Here is a 20,736-nt window from a genome sequence, read left to right on the forward strand (position 1 = left end):
ATTATCTTTTTTATTTTGTTTTTTCTTTTTTTTTGCGTCAGTCGCTAGTACTGTCGTTAGTGTATGTGATTGAATGATTATCGTTAGACTACCGAACGAGCGGTTCGGTAGATCCTCACACTGTAGATTTGATTTTTGTTTTTCATGAAACTACAGCTCTTTTGTATCAGTCAATTATTGTTCTGTTTACATTTACTGATTGACAGTCATTATTATGAAACTTTCGTAATAATGACTATACGTTTGCTGTATGCAGTGAATTTGCTGTATTACAGTAAATTTGCTGTATTACAGTGGATGTATACATTTTCGGTATACATTTACTGTAATAATGACTGTATACATTTACTGAATGTCAGTCATTATTACGAAACTTTCGTTTTGATGTAATTCATTAGAGATCCTTCATTGCTGAAATAGTGAGACTATAGCACTTTTCCAGGACACAGAACCTGCAGATTCGTCTAAATGGAATTAGCGGGTTTGAAGGATGCCCTCAAAAGATGGAGCTCAAATGCGAGCTTTTGAAGGTAAGAGCAGTACAGTGGATAGTGATTTCAGTGTCCCCAGTGTTGTGGAGGGGGTGTCTGACCGGCTCCGTAGCGCTTCCAGGCCTAGACCTCTTCCAAACTCCCAGACCCAGTGGAGGAGGAAAGTCGACAGCCGCAGGAAGGTTAGGGAGAACCCCCACCGGTCAGGCGTCCCTTCGACAGGATCTGTGTTGTCCTAGACTGCCAGGGATCGCCGTTGCAAAGGCATCCTGAGAGAGTGCTTCTCGTCATCCGTTTCCGCTTCGCCCAAGCGCGGCTGGAGCTCGGCTGAGCAGTCGCGGCCTATGAAGAGGAGTTGGAAAGCGCCCTCCTTGGATTCTAGCCCTGAGCGCTTCCCAGAAGGTTCGCCTGTGGATAGGAAGAGAGCCAGAGAGCCCTGTTTTCGCCAGCTTTCGGCTGGGAGTCCCCTTCGTCCTCCAGACCTCCTTCCCCTTCGTCTGACAAGGAGTGGGAAGATTCTACGACGAAGATTCTCCGTAACATGCAGGAGCATATCTCGTCTCTGGTAGGAGTACTTACGAAGGATCCTCCTCACAGGAAGGACACTTTTCTTCCAGTTAAAGAGATCCTCTTGTCCCCTGGACGTTCCATGCTCCATGCTCCTCTCCACAGCTCCTCGTTCTCAGAGGAGTTCCTCCCGCTTCTCGCTCGCCTCCTCGGAAACACGAGGCTCGGGAACACTTAGCGACCGAGCCCTCGTCTCCTTCTGATCGCGAAACGCCAGCCAGGTACGAAGCTCTAAGAGAGGCGCGAACGGCACTACAGGCGCGAGTCGCGAGCCGCTTTCCAGCCGCTAAACGCCAGCCAGGCACGAGCCGCTTTCCAGCCGTGAAGCGCCAACCAGGCTTGAGGCTCCATCCAGGCGCGAGCCGCTTGCCATACGCAAAGCGCCAGCCAGGCGCGAGTTTCCAGTAAAGGCGCGAGTCGACAAACAGGCGTTTCACTTATACAACTTCCCCGGTGGTTACATATAGCTGTCGTCTTCTGATGTCAGCTATATGTAACCACCGGGTAAGTATAAGTGAAACTTTATATTATTATAAAAATGTAATTTTTCCTTCCTCGATGTTCCGATTAGACACGAGACGCCAGCAGCACTGCTCCTTCCGTCCGCGAGGCTTCTTACAGGCGCGAGGCGCCTCCCAGCCTTGAAGAAACTCCCAGAGGCAAGGCGCCAGACCGAAGATCGTCGTCTTTCGACCGCTCTTCCTCGGACAGAAGCCCCTCTCCTCATGAGCGAGAACCTGCCTCTACAATCAGGCTCTCCTCTCCTTGCAGGCTCTTGTACGCCTACCAAGCGGTCTTCTCAGCAGTTGCCTTACTTCCTGGTAGGCGCCCTTATTCGGAACCTGGCGTAAGCCCAGTCATTAAGGAAGAATCCTGCCCCTCCCTCGAGTTCTACAGGAATCTAGACGACCTCCTCTGCTGATCGTCTGACGAATTCGGTAGGGTTTCGCCAAATGCTTTAGATTCTGAGGAATTTCTGGCATTCACAGTGTTCGAGTTTCTTACAATCTCTTAACACTTAAGCAAAACCATGGTCCTAAGTGAGCTAAAACGAGAATTCCCAATGTTTTTTACGATGTTTGGGAACCTCGCTAATGCTTGAATTTTTTAAATATGTTCTGTCATGTAAGTGGGCTGGCCCCCATTGACAAGATCATGAAGGTTCTGTCATGTAAGTGGGTAAGCCCCCATTGACAAGATCCAAAAAAGGCTTTGTCATGTAAGTGGGTTAGTCCCCATTGACAAAGATCCTAATAAGGTTCTGTCGCGTAAGCAGATAAGCCCCCATTGACAGATCCACAAGAACTCTCAGTCATAGGTCACTACCTCGCTGAGGCTCTTGAGGCGAAGCAGACTCATGGACAGTATTCATGAAGTCTTATGCCTAATAAGATAAGAAGCTTGAACTGTCGCCTTCGGGTCTCGGTTCACCTTGAAGTTTTTTCGGGGAAAACTTCTCCTTCTTTATCTTGACTAGAAAACGAAGACGGTAGATCTCCAATCCTTACTCTCTCTCTTCGTAGGGAAAAGAATGTAGGATGGAAGTCGTTGTACAAAAACCTGCTAATATACTATGTATATTACCCTTATGACATGTTCTGTTAAGCAGTTGATTGGTCCGAGGTGCAGACGCATACAGTGGGGCCTCGCTTAGTCGCGGATCAGCAATCACGGGTTTTTCCTTGGACCACTTCTCAATCTATATCACTGGTATGAATCGCAGCATCGAGGGCTTGTCTGTTGTAGGCTAAGCCTCGTCCGGTTCCGATAACCAGCAAATGCATGAACAGATTCACATTATGATATTAACTGGCAATAAAGGTAATAAAACCATTCTCACCTTATATATTATTGGCATATCTTCATACTATATAGCCTATTCATGGAATAATTCCACATCATTGACATCAACTTGTAGTTGAGCGGTCAGCAGAAATGTAAACATTGAGTTACACTTAACAGCACCTTTGTCATTCTTAACCTTTTAGAAATCTTAATATTAGTAGTGTAATTACAGTAGTAATAACATTTAGGAAAACATCAATTTTCAATTCAAACTTCATTATTGTTTTGGTATAAGTAATCGACTTCTCTGAACACTGCAGTCATACAAATGATAATTGTCATAGATTATCGTATTGTTGTTTGGGATCAGCGACGAAGCGTAAACGTAATAAAACCCATTTTTTTACTTATATATTAATTGTCATATATTCATAATAAAATGCATATCTTATATATTATTGGCATATCTTCATAATAAAAAGCCTCTTCAAGGAATAATTCCTTGGGGAATGCATTTTTCAAAAGACAAAAATACACTTTACATGTTTACAGCATGCAATGATTACTTTATTTTGATGTGATTACATTAATATTCCAGTATGGTACTCTAAGCAGTACAGTAACTGTATTTTTAATATAAATGTATATTCATTCACAAAAAAAATACCTATGACCACCGTGATGTCACCAAACCTAGTCTCGTTGGTACAAGCAAGATTCACTAATTACTCTTTTCTTCTTCTTTTCATGACTAAATGCATTTTTAGGATACACTCATTTACAAATTTTCAAATACTATGAATGTAAATAGCAAAATCTCTCTCTCTCTCTCTCTCTCTATCTCTCTCCTCTCTCTTCTCTCTCTCGCTCTCTCGTTACGCTCTTCTCTCTCTCTCTCTCATCACTTACAGAAAAAAACTATAATACTGATCTATTATTCTGTGATTTACGAAACTGTGCTTCAATACAACTTTTATAGTTGACTCAATGATTATCACATTATAACAGTATACAAAAGAATATCTTATCACTATCCATGTTTCATTTCTTATCACCATAAAAATATTTAAAATACTAATTTCATTATGTTATTCTCAGCTAGTAACAGTATTCTTGTCCCAAGCTGCTCTCTCAAGCTATTCAACAGTTACTCTCATCCCAAGCTGCTCTCTCAAGCTATTCAACAGATACTCTCATCCCAAGCTGTTCTCTCTCTCTCTCTCTCTCTCTCTCTCTCTCTCTCTCTCTCTCTCTCTCTCTCTCTCTCTCTCTCTCTCTCAATGAAATATGAATTACTGTATCATATAAACTATTACGTACAAAGTTAAAAATAATAATTCCATTAATAAATTAGTTTCTTTTAGCAACTAAATTATTTTCCAAAATAATTCTTTCCGTAATAAACGTCCATCAGCTGATTCTAAACATAAACAAAAGATGAAAATAGATTTTTATTGCTGTATTTTGCTGTTTATACATTAGTATTATAGTTGGGTGCTGTAATCTTTACAGTAAATCATGTTTTTTTATCATAAATATATTCATTCACAAAATAGATATATTATGTACTTTAGTTTGGTGCAGCAGCCAAATCATGAAAACAGAAAGGAATTGTTAGGTAATATACTTTTGTTTGCTGATCTGATGAAGGGGAAATTGAAGATAGGAAAGAATAACTTTGAAACTGTCTTGAATTTAGTTTAAGGTGAGAGTTGAAGACATATTTGGTGCTTGAACTGAAGTACGCAGTTATAAACACTGAAATAGTGGTCTTGGGTGGGTTAATTATTAAAGTAGGCAGTTTAAAGCAATTTTTAGGGGGGGTTCCAGGATAACACGGGTATTTACCTATCACGGGGGGTTCTGGGCCCTATCCCCCGCGATTATCGAGGCCCTACTGTATATAGTTAGCTCTATCGATGCTGACTGAGACGACGAGTATCTTAATTGAACTGCAAACCTCTCAGGAGTTTCCAGTTTCGATTTTTGATACTGATGTGGTGTTGTCACGACAACACCAACTCAGCTTTTGTATTTACCGAAATCTGTTTTCTCTTAAATAAAATTGCCCGAGCGTATTTTTCTGCTCGATGGTTCTAGCAGAACCCATTCCTTTGTAGAATGGAATAGTTGGCAACTCAGGATGAAGAGGCGGCGAGAGCTAACGTTGTATGAGACTGTTGTCTTTGCCATAGCAGCTTAGTACCAGCTGACCCTCAGCAATACGCGGTCTGTTACGTCTCTCTCTCCTGCAATGATGTACTGCCGAACCATATCTCTGCCCATTAATCACGGACTTAGGTCCCTGATTACCGGGGATTCATGCATGCATGAATGATGATCATCTGCTATGTCGCTCGGTTTCATCACCTTCGACATTGCTAGTATTTTTTCACAGAGATATTTATTGGACTTTCTTTTTCTGTTTACCGCCCTGTAACGGAAGTCTGTAATAGTCCACCGCTGCTTCGCACTAAGTTATGAGGAATGTTTTCTTCAGACATCGGAGTTTGTCTGCAGAAAATTTCTCGTATTCCTAGGTGTGCAAGTTCTTTGTTCACCCCGAATTAACAGCGGTATTGGAAGACATCGCCTGTTCCCCGGACTGACAGTTCTGCTTTCTATATTCAGCCCATGGAAAGCAGTTCTGCAGGCAGTACTTCCCGGAGTTTTTCTTTGCTGAAAAACGATCCGCTTTCATAGCTAACGACTCATCATCGGACAGCATCGATTTAGAGGTTAGCTTTTTTCAGTCCTTGTTAAGCACGGGTTCAGAATCTTGAGAATCTTTCTCTCGATTCGACTGAAGAAGTAAGTTGCTTCTCTGTCCTCCTTCGTCTTCTACGGCATATAGTGTTGTTTCTCCTTAACTGAGATTCAACTACTATGAGAAGGTTTTGCCTTCAGGAACCTCGGTCTCTTGAAGGCATTTGACTTTCTCCTGTGGGGCTCATGCCTTAACAGAATCGTCACCTTCTCCGTCCGACATCGGTGACAAACCGATTATAGTCTTTCGGCTTAACCCTTTAAATACGATTGTCAAGTGACTTGCTCGGATATGAGAATCTTCGTCTCTTCTTGAGCAATTTTCTGACACGTCAGAGTAGCGAGGGGAAGCAGCACTAGGGACCTATGAAGTGTCAGGCATCTGGAAGGGGGACCAGGTTAACTGATACTTCAACGTGTTTCAACTGTATGCAATCTTTCTGGCTCTTAAGTGGTTTCAGTATGAAGTCAGAGACACGTTGGTCCAAGTCAATTCGGACAACACCACCGCTCTGACATCCTTCAGAAACAAGGAGGTGACATTCCTTCTCCCTTTAGGAGGTAACAAGAACCCTTCTTTTGGACGGAGGAGAGAGGGATTGCGCTCCTTACCAGATTTATTCAGGGAGAGAGAGGAATGTGAGGGCGGACCTGTTGAGCAAGAGGAACCAAGTCCTTCCTTTGGAGTGGACCCTCAATCTCGATGTGTGCCTAAGCCTATGGGCCCTGTGAGGCAGGCCACATGTAGACCTGTGCGCCGCGTATCAGAACAGGAGACTGGACAAATTTTGCTCCGCATTTGATTACCCGAGAGCAATAGCATTCGCACTCTCCTACTGGACTGGTCAGGCATCGAGGCGTAGGTCTTTCCCCCACTCTAACTGGTGGGGGAATTGATGAAAAAGTTCCTGTCCTCTACAGGGACGACTCTAACCCTTATCACTCCCTTTTGGCCCGCTCAAGAATGGTTCTCAGAGGTTCTGGAATGGATAATGGACTTCCCCAGATCCCTTCCACTAAGGAGAGATCGGCTCAGACTACCCCACTTTGAGAGCTTTCTCAAATCCTCCCCGCTCTCTGCCTGACTGCCTTTTCAACTTCGAAAGACTCGTCAGAGCAATAGGATTTTCGCGAAAGGCTCAACATTACGGGTGTACCAGTCGAAGTGGGAAGTCTTTCGACGATGGTGCAGGTCGAAGAAGCTGTCCTCTTCCATTACCTCTGTGACCGACATTGCTGATGTTCTTTTCTTTCTGAGAGAAGAATCTCACCTACCGGTGTCCACAATAAAGGATATAGAAGCATGCTCTCTGCTGTCTTTAGAGACAGAGGTCTAAAGATAGCGGAGGACAAGGATCTTCATGATCTCATCCGGTCCTTAAGAGACCTCGAAGAGAAGTCCTCACTTTCACCTAGTTGGAATCTGGACATGGTTCTCAAATTCCTCACATCCAACAAGTTCGAGCCTCCCCATCAGACTTCTTTTAGAGACCTGACGAGGGAAGGTATTTTTCTCTTGGCCCTCGCAACTGCTAAGAGGACAAGTGAACTTCATGCCTTGCACTCGTGTGTCGGATTTTAAGGAGACTCGGCATTATGTTCTTTTTAGCCATGATTCCTGGCAAAGAACAAAAACCCCTCAAACCCTGGCCTAGAAGCTTTGAGGTTGAGGGACTCTCCCCCTTGGTAGGGATGGAGATTGAGAGGTCTCTTTGCCCAGTCAGGCCCCTTAAGTTCTATCTTCAAAGGAAGAAACAGATTAAGGGTAGCCTAGAGAGTCTCTGGTGTGCGGTGAGGGACCCAAGAAGACCCATGTCTTTAAACACCCTGGCCTTCTTTGTGAGAAGTGTCATCTCTGAAACACATGGGGTGTGCGATGACGACTCCTTCAAGCAGCTTAGAGTAATAGCGCATGAGGTGCAAGCCATTGCGACTTCTTTATCTTTTCATAGGATTTTGTCTATGAAGGACATTCTAGCTGCCACATACTGGAGATGCAACTCTGTCTTTGCATCCCACTACCTGAAGGATGTAAGAGTGACTTACGAGAAATGCTTCTCGCTGGGTCCATACGTATCTGCGGATTCGGTGCTGGGACAGGGAGCTGATGCCGATCCTTAATTAATTTTTAGAATTTGGTTTGGGGTTTTTTAGGGTTGTTTGAAAGAATGTTCGGGGTAACTTCTTTCAATCTTTTTGCTAACCCGGGTGTTAGGATCAGGTGGTCGGAATCGGTGTTGTGCTCTTTGATTATGCCATTAGGCAAGGTGTTTTGTCATTTAAGTGGATTAGCACCCATTGACAAAGATCCTCAGGATTCTGTCGAGTAAGCGGATAAGACCCCATAGACAGATCCACAAGAACTCTTAGCATAAGGTCACTACCTCGCTGAGGCTCTTGAGGCGAAGCAGACTCCTAGGCAGTAGTCATGAAGTCTTCGGCCTTACCAGGTAGGAACCAAGGTTTTTTATGTTTACCTACAACGTATGTTGTTTTCCTGTCTATTTCAGTAGTTAGCAGTCTTGCCCACCACCAAGGGTGCCAATCAGCTAAGTATATATCTGACAGGAAAGTTCATGCACAAAAATTATATTGTTATGATACAATAAAGTTTTGTACATACTTACCTGGCAGATATATACAATTAACCCTCTTACGCCGAATGGACGTATTAAACGTCGAGTCAAAATGTCTCCCGTATGCCGAATGGACGTATGATACGTCGACTCAAAAAAGTTTTTTTAAAAATTCGCGGAAAAATACTTATAGGCCTTCCAGCCGAAAACTTTTGAATCACGCGCCTTGGGGGATGCTGGGAGTTCACGGATCAAGGCGTTGTTTTGTTTACAATCACTACGCAGGCGCGCAAGCACGAATTTCTTTCTTATCGCACTAAAAAATATCAGTTGCACATCTCAAAAATTATTTTGTCACTTTGACATAATTTTTGCACCATTTTAAATTATCCTTTACAAGAAGTATTGTATATGAAAATGTGCGCAATTTCATGTAAAATACAACAAAAAATACTCATGATTGTAGCTTTTATCAGTTTTGAAATATTTTCATATAAATAACGATAAGTGCAAAAATGTCAACCTTCGGTCAACTTTGACTCTACCGAAATGGTCGAGAAACGCATTTGTAAGCTAAAACTCTTATATTATAGTAATGTTCAATCATTTGCCTTCATTTTGCAACAAATTGGACGTCTCTAGCACAATATTTCGATTTATGGTGAATTTATGAAAAAAACTTTTTCCTTACGTTCGCGCGGTAACTCTTCCGATAAATTTTTTTGTGCGATTGTCCTAATGTTTGCACCATTTTAAATTTGCCGTTACTTAAAGTTTTATATATGGAAATGTGCGCAATTTCATGCAAAATACAACTAAAAACAACCCATGGTTGTAGCTTTTATCAGTTTTGAAATATTTTCATATAAATAACGTTAAGTGCAAAAATTTCAACTTTCGGTCAACTTTGACTCTACCGAAATGGTCGAAAAACGCAATTGTAAGCTAAAACTCTTATATTCTAGTAATATTCAATCATTTACCTTCATTTTGCAATGACTTGGAAGTCTCTAGCACAATATTTCGATTTATGGTGAATTTATGGAAAAAAAAAAACTTTCCTTACGTCCGCGCGGTAACTTCCGAAAAAATCAGAATTTTTTTTTGTGCGATTGTCGAAATGTTTGCACCATTTAAAATTAGCTGTTACATAAAGTTTTATATATGAAAATGTGCGCAATTTCATGTAGAATACAACTAAAAATGATTGAAGGTTGTAGCTTTTCTCTTTTTTTGAAATATTTGCATATAAATCACGATAAATAGAAAAAAAACCACGTTCGGTCAAATTTGACTCTACCGAAATAGTTGAAAAACGCAATTGTAAGCTAAAACTCTTACGGCCTAGTAATATTCAGTCATTTATCTTCATTTTGAAAAAAATTTGAAGTCTCTAAAACAATATTGTGATCTATGGTGAATTTTTGAAAAATATATTTAACTTCCCTCCGCGCGCCGATTCGCGGCCGCAAGCCTCCGAAATGAGTACATCGCATTATCCTAATATTTGCTCCTTTTCATATTAGCCGTTTTATAGAGTTTCATATATCAAAATGTGTGCAAATTCATGAAAAATACAATAAAAAATAATTGAAGGTTGTAGCTTTTCCCACCTCCGAAATATGTGCATATAAAAAAATATATATATAAAAATTTCGACATTCGGTCAACTTTAACTCGTCCAAAATGGTCGAAATCTGCAATTCTAATCTAAAACTCTTACAGTATCGTAATATTCAATCATTTGTTTTCATTTTGAAACAAATTGGAAGTCTCTAGAACAGTATTTAGATTTACGGTGAATTTTTGAAAATAAAATTTTTTTACGTCCGGGCGTTACGAATTCGTACATAATTTTGTGATAATATTTTTCCAGTGTTGCTTTTATTGTTTTACAATGTATTATATATCAAAATGATTGCAATTTAGTGTATAATACAACGAAAAAAAAAGGAACTCGTTAGCTTTGACCGTTTTTTGCAGTGTGATTTGAATACAATTATGTATGAATTTTTTTTTTTCGCTACCATATATCGCATTATTTATATATGATAATGATATTATTTTTCCTTTCTGATGGTTGCATACTAAACTTCAGGCAATGACAAAAAAATGAGCCAAAAATGAACTCTTAATCTTCTAAACTAAGCACGCTGTGATTTTTTGAAAAAATTATTTTTTCCGCTTCCGTGCTCACTCCAAACCGGCCCTGGCATACGGGAGAGGTTTTGATTTTTAGGGCTTCGGCGTAAGAGGGTTAAATGGCCCACCCAGCCTCCCCTCAGGAGACAGGTGGAAGAGAAAATCTGATTAGAAAACGGGAATGGTTCCTAGTCCTGCCACCCAGCGGCAGGGCGGTAGATCACCTGACCTACCTGTAGCGTGTGCCGCGAAATTTGAATTTCTGTCGGGAACGACGGAGTCTAAAGCTAAGTATATATCTGCCAGGTAAGTATGTACAAAACTTTATTGTATCATAACAATATCATTTTATCACTGTATGTGTAAATTGGTAATGTACCCAATAAGTAACACGCATCATTGATAACTAAGCAGCAGACATGGAAAAGGTTAAGTTCTAGCATATGAATTACCTTGGTAATGAAGAATGTGAAGCGATGGGGAAATATCACTAGGGGTTTTTTAGGGTAAGTTTTCTTTCTAATACCTATTGTAAAAATTAAATCAATGGCTATCAGTACCTAGTTGGTAAGCATATATGTGATGACTTGTAATGCTAATGAATTTTTAAATTTTATCATCACACAATGCAGGAGGCCATTCATAGCTGTTGATCCCCTTGGCTAACATCTTTTCCTAAACTTAATTTGTAACTATTATGGTTTCATAATCTTGAACAACAGCAAAACAATTAGCAGCTTACTTTTATTTATATATGTAAATATACAGCTTGTCCTTCACTTGCATGATATCACAAGGTCATCATTGGCATGCCACGCTTGGCAATAATTCTACACTTCACCATCCCCCAAGGCAGTCTAATATCTTCAGTTTAGTCATCAGGGTTAAGACTTCCTCCAGCTGCTTTGGAGGCAGAAGTGCCTTCAACAAGCATAAAAAAAGCCCCAACAAATAAAAAATTGCGGCAAGAAAGTATGATAAGCACTACCCAAAGCCACAGATTTGTGTGTCAAGTTCTGGTCACACATTGTAACTGCAATAAGTTCTGCTCATCTGAGGGGAAATCAGCGTGAAAATTTCCCTATGCCTACACCAAATTCATGTCACCTTGAATCTGCCTTCATTGTCAGTAAGCCAGTCTAATCAGTTAACAACATTATGCTCATCAGCATATGTAAATCACTTAGCAAGTTTGCCTGGTCAAGCAGTTATTTTTTCCCTTCATCTAAGAAGTTTCAATCTCTGTCCTTCCTATCCATATGCACCAATAGATGTTCACATGTATTTTGTATGAATGAATATTTAAATACCTTTTTCTGCTGAAAAAAGAGCAAATAGTTGCATAGTTCAGTAATAGAAAAGTAAATGGTTGACAAATGGGTGTGCACTGTAGTATAATTAGCAAGTATTAAATATATTAGTGTTTTAATGAAAAAGAATTCCTAAGGAAGGTAGATAGAAGAATTTTAATACCATTACCCCCCAAAAAAATTAATACAAACAGATCATTTTCCAAACAACATGACAACAACACAAGTTAAAAAAAAAAAACCTGAACAAAAAAAATTCCAGACCAACAAGGCACATATTCGATGGGGTAACAATGATTGGTTGCTGAAAAATTTAAATGCAGCAATGTACTTGCTTAAGATATAGTAGAAAAAGAACTCTGGTAATCAGAGCACTAAACTATTACGATGAGGTGAAGAAGCAACACACACAGTAGCGATTGGTTCCAAAATTTGGAAAATATTAATCCCTGAAGAAACTTATAACAATGTAAAAAAAAATAATTTTGAATGAAAAACTGACAGAAAATTAAGAAAGTATATGTATTTCCAAAACTGGTCATAAGAGTGGGGAAAAGTGCATGCTTTGACTAGTTGAACAGGCACACAGTCAGTTAGCCAACATCCTTTTTAGACCACTGGAACCAATTGCCCTCTCACCATTCTCAAGACAATGTTACCGCTCAATTTCTCCTTTGCAATAATGTCTTGCGAATATGCACTTATTCACAGATAGGCTGTGTAAAATTAATAGGGCATTGGAAACAAATACAATATTGTAGTAATCCAACCTAAAAATTCTCATCATGCTTATATAACTTTAGGTGGTAAATAAAAAGTCGTCCTTGTAGATCTCATGCACAACCTTTTTCTGTGTATCTGTTGCATCTAGTCCAAATCCACTTGGGGTACCTTCTGATTACAATTCTAGGTAGCCATTCATTTTGGGTATGGTACTTTTTTTTTTTTTTTTTTTGGAGATTTTGGTGTTTAGAAACTGTGTAAATCATGTTACTTCCCTTTGGAAGTTGGAAGTTTGCCAAAAATTATTTCAAGATTCAAAATCATACTTTTGTAATTTATTGATAATTATGCTATTCTCTATTGGTTGGCATTTATTTGTTTGTGTATTGTGTCTCTTACTGTCTCCTATGGAAAATTTACTGTGTCCTATGTTGAAATTTTATTTACTGAGCAAGATACGTATGCTGTTTTTTTAATTTTTCATTATTGTGCAAATTGCTCTATTGGTCTAGTTCAGGGTTGTCCAACCTGCGGCCCACTCAGTGTTTGGATGCGGCCCACTATCGACTCTCATTAAAAAAAAAGTTTTTAGCAAATTTATCATGTAGTAAGCTAGAGAGTCTTCATGTAATTTAATTAAAATAGAATTTTATATTTAATAAAAAAAATAATAAACAAAAACAATTTAAAAAACAATATGATTAAGATGAAATTTACAACTGAGCATGCATACTAAGTTTATAATATTTAGATTATTTTCACTTCATTTACATTTTTAAAATTTCATTTAGATTATAGATTATTTTTGAGAATTTCTTAGATTATTTCTTACTATATTGACATAACATTAAATCATGATTGCCTCGTAGCCTACATAGAGACACACAATTCATCATAAGTATCGTGACAACACCATGTGTGTTATGAACGTAAAATTATCCTGTATAAAACTCGTTGTTTGGTTCCTAATTGTTCAATTCTCATCTAGTCTGCGTGACTACCGCCAGTCACCCACCCGCACTAACACTATGGGAACGTCACATCGTATAGTTTACTTAGCATGTATGATGTATCGCGAGGGAGAGAAAGACAGAGATGAGACGGTTTGTCTCGTCTAAAAGTAGATTGGCAACCCGGCGCGCCAGTGTGAGATGAGAATCGTGTTAATGTGTGGGTGCTTGTGCAGCTTTATGATTTATTACTCTTGTGCTTTGGCGTAACTCCGGCTGGGGAAACCGTGCGCGCGCGCCGCCCCCCGAGTTTGAGGTGAGGGGAACAAAGTATACAATGTTCCCCCCAAAGTATAATACACACTATGGATAAATATCACTTTCCTATGAAGTCAGAGGAAATTTAAATCAATTCTGTAATGGTTTCTTCTATGTGACGAAATTCATGCAGTGAACATATAAGACATTGTGTTTCAATTTTGTGACGAGATGATATGATTTTTTTTTATTTCTGGTAATTGTGTGTCAAATTTTGTTTAAAAAAAGGTAAAATATCGGAAAAAAAGGAGTTTAGATTTCTACATTCTTTCTTTTGGGGGGGGGGCTGGTTGTCAAAGTGCCCAAACTTCCCCCTAACGCTGCCCACCTCTGTGCCCCAACTTTTTGGAGCTAGTTACGTCCCTGCGCGTGTGTATTTTTTTGTGTGTGCATAATTAAAACTAAGTAAACATTAATGGATTAATTATATCAATTATTAGATTAATTAATTATAATAATGGATTTTTCAATTTTCTTTGTTTTTGAAATAAATGTATTTTCAGTAAACTAGTGCTCAGTATACCTATTAATGGCCAATTTATTTTTCAGAGAACTATAATTTTAAATATTGAAAATTTTATATTCATATGGTTATGGAATCTATTACTAAAAAAAGGAAGATAGCAGAAGAAAAGAGGAAATTTAATATCCAATGGACGGAAAAATATTTTGTGTCCGAGTTATTTAGCAATATAATATGTCTTATATGTAATGATAAGATTAGCGTATGCAAGGAATACAATATCAAAAGTCATTATGCTTCGAAACATGAGTCAGAATATACAAAAATTAATGAAGAAAGAAGAATAACGAAAATTGAAGAATTGACAAAGGCAATTAGGCCACAACAAGCTAGTCTTCAAAAACATGTTGTTAAAACTGGAACATGTACAAAAGTTAGTTACCTTATAGCTGAGAAATTAGCCAAGAAGGGAAAACCACTTGTTGATGGAGAATTAATAAAAGAATGCATTGTTATTGCTTTTAATGATTACTGTCCAGACAAGGTGAATTTAGTAAATGAAACATGTCTATCACATCAGACAATTGGTAGAAGAATTGATGACTTGGGTGACAATATTGAAGGCTCACTGAAGGACAAATTATCCGCATGCATTCTTTACAGTTTAGCATTATATGAAAGTACTGACCAAAGTGATACTGCACAATTAGTTATTTTCATTAGAGGAATTGATGAAAATTTTAATATTATTGAAGAAATATTAGACTTGTGTCACATAAAGGGCACAACAACAGGCAAGGGTATATATGAGTTTGTTAAATTTGTCATTAGATAAATTCAATATTGATAGGAAAAACATTTATTCAATTACAAATGATGGTGCTCCTGCCCTGACTGGTAAACACAATGGTTTTATTACTTTATTCTAAGAATCGGTTGATCATGAAATACTCGGTTACCATTGCTTGATCCATCAACAACAATTATTTGCTCAAAAGCTAAATATGAAACATTTGATGACTGATCTTGTCAAGGCTGTTAATTTCATCAGATCACGGGGTTTAAATCATAGCGAATTTAAAGCATTCTTGGACGAAGTTGGCAGTGAATATGAAGACGTAGTATATTTCTGAAAAGTTAGATGGCTCAGTAAAGCAGCAACCTTAAAACGATTTCAATTATTGTTGCCTGAAATAAAAGTGTTCTTGGAAAAAAAGAAGCAAAATGTGGATTTTTTAGAAAATGAAGAATGGTTGAATGGTTTATCTTTCTTTGTAGACATCACCGAAGTATTAGCTGAACTTAAGTTGCATTTACAAGGAAAGGACCAGTTATGTTCCTCAATGTTTGAGCGGATAACTAGTTTTTAAAAGAAATCAGAACTTTTTATAGAACAGCTAAAAGCTGGTAACATTGTACACTTTCGTAGTCTATCTGAAAGGGAGAAAAAGTTTTCTGTAAACTATGAAAAATATACTAAATTATGTGAAGATTTACTTGGAGAGTTTATAGTTAGATTTTCTGATTTTAAAAAGATTAAAATTGAGTTAAAATTATTTAATGACCCATTTTCATTTCAATATGATAAAGCACCAGTTGAGTACCAACTTGAACTGATTGAGCTGCAAAGTCGGGAAGGTTTAAAAAGTTTCCATAGAGAGCACATACTTCCTTTATTTTATAAGAAATTGTATGCTCTCAATGAATTATTATGTATGTGGGGAGGTACATACTCTTGCAAGCAGTTTTTTTCCAACATGAAAAACATTAAAACTGCAGAAAGAAATAGGTTGACTGACAGTCATTTAGCAAATATTCTTAGAATTAAGAATACGTCCTTCGATGCAATATTGAAAACATTATGGCTGGAAGACAAAGTCAAAAGTCTCATTGAATTAATATTGGTTAATTAAATTTAATGGGTTATTTTATATGTATAGCTACATATAAACACTACAATATTTACAATGTTGTAATAAAGTGTATTCACATGGTTTTGTTTTATATTGTCATTTTTCATTAAAATCTGGAAGACAAAGTCAAAAGTCTCATTGAATTAATATTGGTTAATTAAATTTAATGGGTTATTTTATATGTATAGCTACATATAAACATTACAATAATTACAATGTTGTAATAAGTGTATTCACATGGGTGTGTTTTATAGTCATTTTTCACTAAAATGTATTAAGACATTCTGGGGTTTTGCGGCCCAATTAGATATTTAAGTTTGCAATGCGGCCCATTAAATTAAAAGGTTGGACATCCCTGGTCTAGTTTATATTAAAAATTTTGCTTTGCAGACAGACAGCAGTACATTCAAGATCAAAATAGCAAGTGATGAACATGGAAGAATACCTGCCAAGAAGAAGAGGCGCAAGAGTAGAAATGTAACCCATGTTCTTTCTTGTACAGGTATTACTTTAATTTTGTTGTGTAGGGGAGATATTGTGTATTGCTGTAAAAGATACTGTGACCAAAACACTGAGCCAAGTACGTAGGGAAACTTTTAATACTGGTAAAGGGTGTGTTCTTTAGCTTTTAATGTTATAGACACAGGTAAAAAAAAAGCATTTCTGTTAGTGGTCTCTCAATGTCTGCTGAGGATGGTACCAGACACCATTCTGTGTTAGGGAATGCCCTGTCTCTAAATTCTACATGTACAGCTTCCATCATCTTTTTTCTCTCTAATTAGATATGTAATATATAGAGAGAAAATGTGCATTGATACATCTCACCAAGGATTATTAGTATAATCTGGGACGAGTTTTGGAGCCCCTATTATGTTTTGATTTGAAGGTTTGGATTCCAAACTGACCATTTAGTTTCCAGTGGGAATTCCAACATTAGACCTAGTTTGGGCAGCATTTTCTAGTTAGGCTAACCCCTTTTCCTCCCTCTCTTTATCTATTCCACCTAATTAAGTTAAAAAGTAAAATAGAATGCTAAAAGTAATGTTGGTAATGTTATAATTGTTGTGTAAATGCATACAGCCAGAAACAGCTGATTTGCTATGAACAACTGAATCTGAATGCAACAGCGGTTTGCTTGCATTTCAACCATCAAACGATAGTAAAAAATTGCCATAGTTATGTTACAAATGACTTTAAGCAGAATAGGACTGATATATTTTTTACATTCCTATATCTTCATTTGCTAAAGAGAAAAGATCGGCAAGGGCATATACTGCTAAATTCAAGCTGCTAGTTGTAGCTAAAGCTGAGGAAAGAATGTTCATCAGTTAACGACTATTATCATGCATTGGCAACATGGAAACTTCAGTATAGCACCATCAAACTCGACCGTAAACAAAATTTGAGAGGAATGTATTTCAATCAAAACCATGTGGCATGAAAGAACACATTTTACTGTGTTCACTCTGATAAAAAATAAACATGTAAAGCTCATAATATTCTGATGAAATCAAGTGAAAATATTGAACACAGTGTTGATTTTTTTACGCAATAAATATGCCCTCAGCGCCATCTACTAACAAAAAAATAACTAAATATCATTCGCAATGATACATATTCAAGTGTTATTTTGACCTAAAAACACTGTATAACGTAAAATAACCTTGTCCCATATCAATAGAGTATCTTAAGATTCATTTATGCTAACTTAAAGCAAGAAAATCGCTTTGATTTCAGTTCAGTACATGAGAATAAACTTAGCTCGCAATTGTCCTCAGTGGATTTCCAAACCAAAACATTAATTGCTATGTTTGTATTTTATAATACAATAGTAATATGAAAATACATACAGTATTATTGGATGCAGTGAAGGAAAGCATAACTTTTTAAAAGATCCATGGAAAAGATGCGTATTCATTATGTTCGTATTTATCATATGATACTAGTATGTGAATATTACATACGCTAATTTTATATCTCGTATGATACGATCCCTTTAAAATTAGCTCCAAAATTAGGTCTTCAAAAGTAGCATGATATGCAAGTATATATGGTACAACAATAGCCTAGACTTGGGCTACAAAACTTCAATTAAAAAATAGTTATGGCTCTAACTCCCCCAGCCTTCTGTCTCTTTACTTTTAAAACATCAGTCAGTGAAGATAGATTTTCAGAATTTGATGATAACTGGGAAATGAGAACCAATGGCAGAATTAAAAAGCCATATGCCTCTTGCCTTCCAGTGTCTGCTAATTCTACTAAGGAATATGCAACACTTGTCCTTCCTTTTGAGGGGGGAAAAAAACTCCCGCTGGACATGGCTACTCAACAGTTTGTGACTCACTATAAGAAAAATCAGGGACACCACTGGCTGGAGTTCATGCCAGGTTTCACCTCATCAGTATTATACCTTCTATTACAAAGGGAATCCAGGAAACAAAAAACCCAAGGTTTCCATTTTCCCAAACCCAAGAAGGTTTGCCATGACTCAGAGTCATATAAGTCTCCAGTCATCCCTAAACGATTCTTTCAAAAACAAAAGGGGACAACAGCAGCAGAAACATCTTGTTCGAAGTGTCCAAAAACAATCTTTACCAAGGAAAACGAAAAGCAACCTAAGCAACCTCTAGAATGCCTATCAAAGGCAAAGAAAGAGGAGGAACCCAATTAGAATCATATGGTTGGGGGTCATCTTCAGCATCACATGCAATGGAAGTCCTCTTCATTTGGATACAGTATTATTTTAAATGAGCTGGGATGGAAATGGTCTCATACCCATCCCCTTCTTTTTAAAGAGGTTCTTACTAAAACTAGACCCCTCTTTGGAAGACTATGTGCAGAAGGCCCTTTTTAAAGGTAGCCATCTTTATAGTAAGACATTTCCCCTTTTAAAAGGAGCCATCTTTATAGTAAAGCAACCACAGGAAAATAGGTTAAAGGGAAACCGGGAGCTCTATTGTGCATTTATAGACCTAGACAAAACATACGATAGAATCCCAAGAGAAGTGATGTTTTGGTGTTTGAGGGAGCGAAAAGTCCCAGAAAAGTTGGTTAGGCTGGTCAAGATGATAGTATATCAAAGAACTAGCACTAAAGTAATAATAGCAGATAGGGAAACAGAAGACTTTGAAGTTATTGTTTGATTACTCAAGGGGCCAGCATTAAGCGCATTTTTATTTGTGCTGGTCATGGGTGTGTTAAGTGAAGAGATTGGGAATGAAGAGTTGTGGGAGTTGTTGTACCCAGATGATCTGGTGATTACTGCTGAACATGAGAAAGACCTACAGAGAGAGTGGCAGGAGTCTTTAGAGAGTGTTGGCTTAAAGGTGAATGTGAATAAAACATAGGTTTAGGTGAGCAGTAGGGAAGATACAGACAGAATAGTAATACAAGAATGAAGAGGCTCAATTATAAAACAGGTGGAAAAAGTTTCAATACTCAGGATCTACTTTAAGCCAAGAGGGAGGATGTGTGGCTGAAGTTGCAGTACAACAGAAGCTGTGTTGGGGAAGTGGAGAGGTAGCTGGAGTTGAATGTGATAAGAAAATGCCAATCAGTATTAATGTGTGGATCAGAAACATGGCCTCTAAGAAGAAAAGAGGAAGCAAAGGTTGAGAGAACTGAGATGAGAGTGCTGAGGTGGATTATGGGAATATCGCTGCTTGAGAGATTGGAAAATGATGAAATAAGAAGATTACAGAGGTGATAAGAGAGTCATGATTTAAATGGTATGGACATGTGTTGAGGTTGTACGACGAGGAGAGATTGAAGAGGGCTTGGGAGGAACCTGTTGGAAGAAGAAGATCGAGAGGAAGACAGAGAATTAGGTGGCGAGATAAAATGAAGGAAGATATGAAGAGAAGAGGTTCGGTGGAGGATGATACCTGTGATAGAAGGCAGTGGAGAAGGTGCATAGGCAATCGACCCTTTAATGTAGGGATAACGGTGGGAAAGAATAATGATTTAATACTTGTGGCTTGACCTTGAACCAAGTTTTTGCTGGGTTGTTGGATTAAGATTCAAGAGCTTAAGCCATTTCATCACCTGTCAGTTCTTTGGTAAGCTCCTTTGAGGATGAACAGCAGCTACACTATCAAAATATGGATATGGATGCAGATGTAGGAAAAACCTATTTTAGTAACAATTGTGAGTCCTCAAACCCACCCTCTTTCCTTTACGAAAAGCCATGGAATTTATTTGAATATCATCCTGCGTAAATCTGAAAGATAGTAATGAGTAAGATAGGTTTTGTATGGTGCGCCATTGACACAGTGATGGCCAACATATGGACTGGTGTTGGCAGTCCCACGTCTACAATGGCGATATACAGGTTGACAAAAGAACTGTAGATGAGAGAAAGAGTGACTACCAAAAGTAAGTTTTTGTTACATCAAAACCTGTTTTTTCCTCTTGGAACCAATTGCAAATTTGAGATAATTTGCATTTTTCCTGTAACCGACTCAGGATTTGCACCTATTGTAGAAGGGATAAGTAATGCTGGCAGGTGAAGGGAGGGGGTGGTCACCGACCTAGTCATTCACTTTTCATCCTGTTTCCCTGTTATCAAGCTTCAGCCACTAAACCAGCTATCACCCAGGTTATGCATATCTGCGTATATAAGACTTAATGTTTATTTATGTAGAAGAAAGGAAAATTATATATTATTGTATATTTGTTCATGCGCAAACAAACCTTCGGTCTTAATAATAGGATGATTTCTAGTGCCTAGCTG

General features: G+C 38.1%; 1 protein-coding gene across 4 annotated transcripts in view; it reads left to right on the forward strand.

Annotated features, from left to right (window-relative positions):
* Nucleotides 1-20,736, forward strand: part of LOC135207355 (uncharacterized) — a 316,324-nt gene that overhangs the window by 193,433 nt on the left and 102,155 nt on the right. For all 4 annotated transcript variants that reach the window (XM_064239086.1, XM_064239094.1, XM_064239106.1 and 1 more), the window contains one exon: nucleotides 16,395-16,506. In XM_064239086.1, coding sequence (XP_064095156.1) covers nucleotides 16,395-16,506 — 112 coding nt within the window. The remainder of the gene's footprint in view (nucleotides 1-16,394; nucleotides 16,507-20,736) is intronic.

Source organism: Macrobrachium nipponense, chromosome 11 (assembly GCF_015104395.2).
Source record: "Macrobrachium nipponense isolate FS-2020 chromosome 11, ASM1510439v2, whole genome shotgun sequence".
Lineage (NCBI taxonomy): Eukaryota > Metazoa > Arthropoda > Malacostraca > Decapoda > Palaemonidae > Macrobrachium > Macrobrachium nipponense.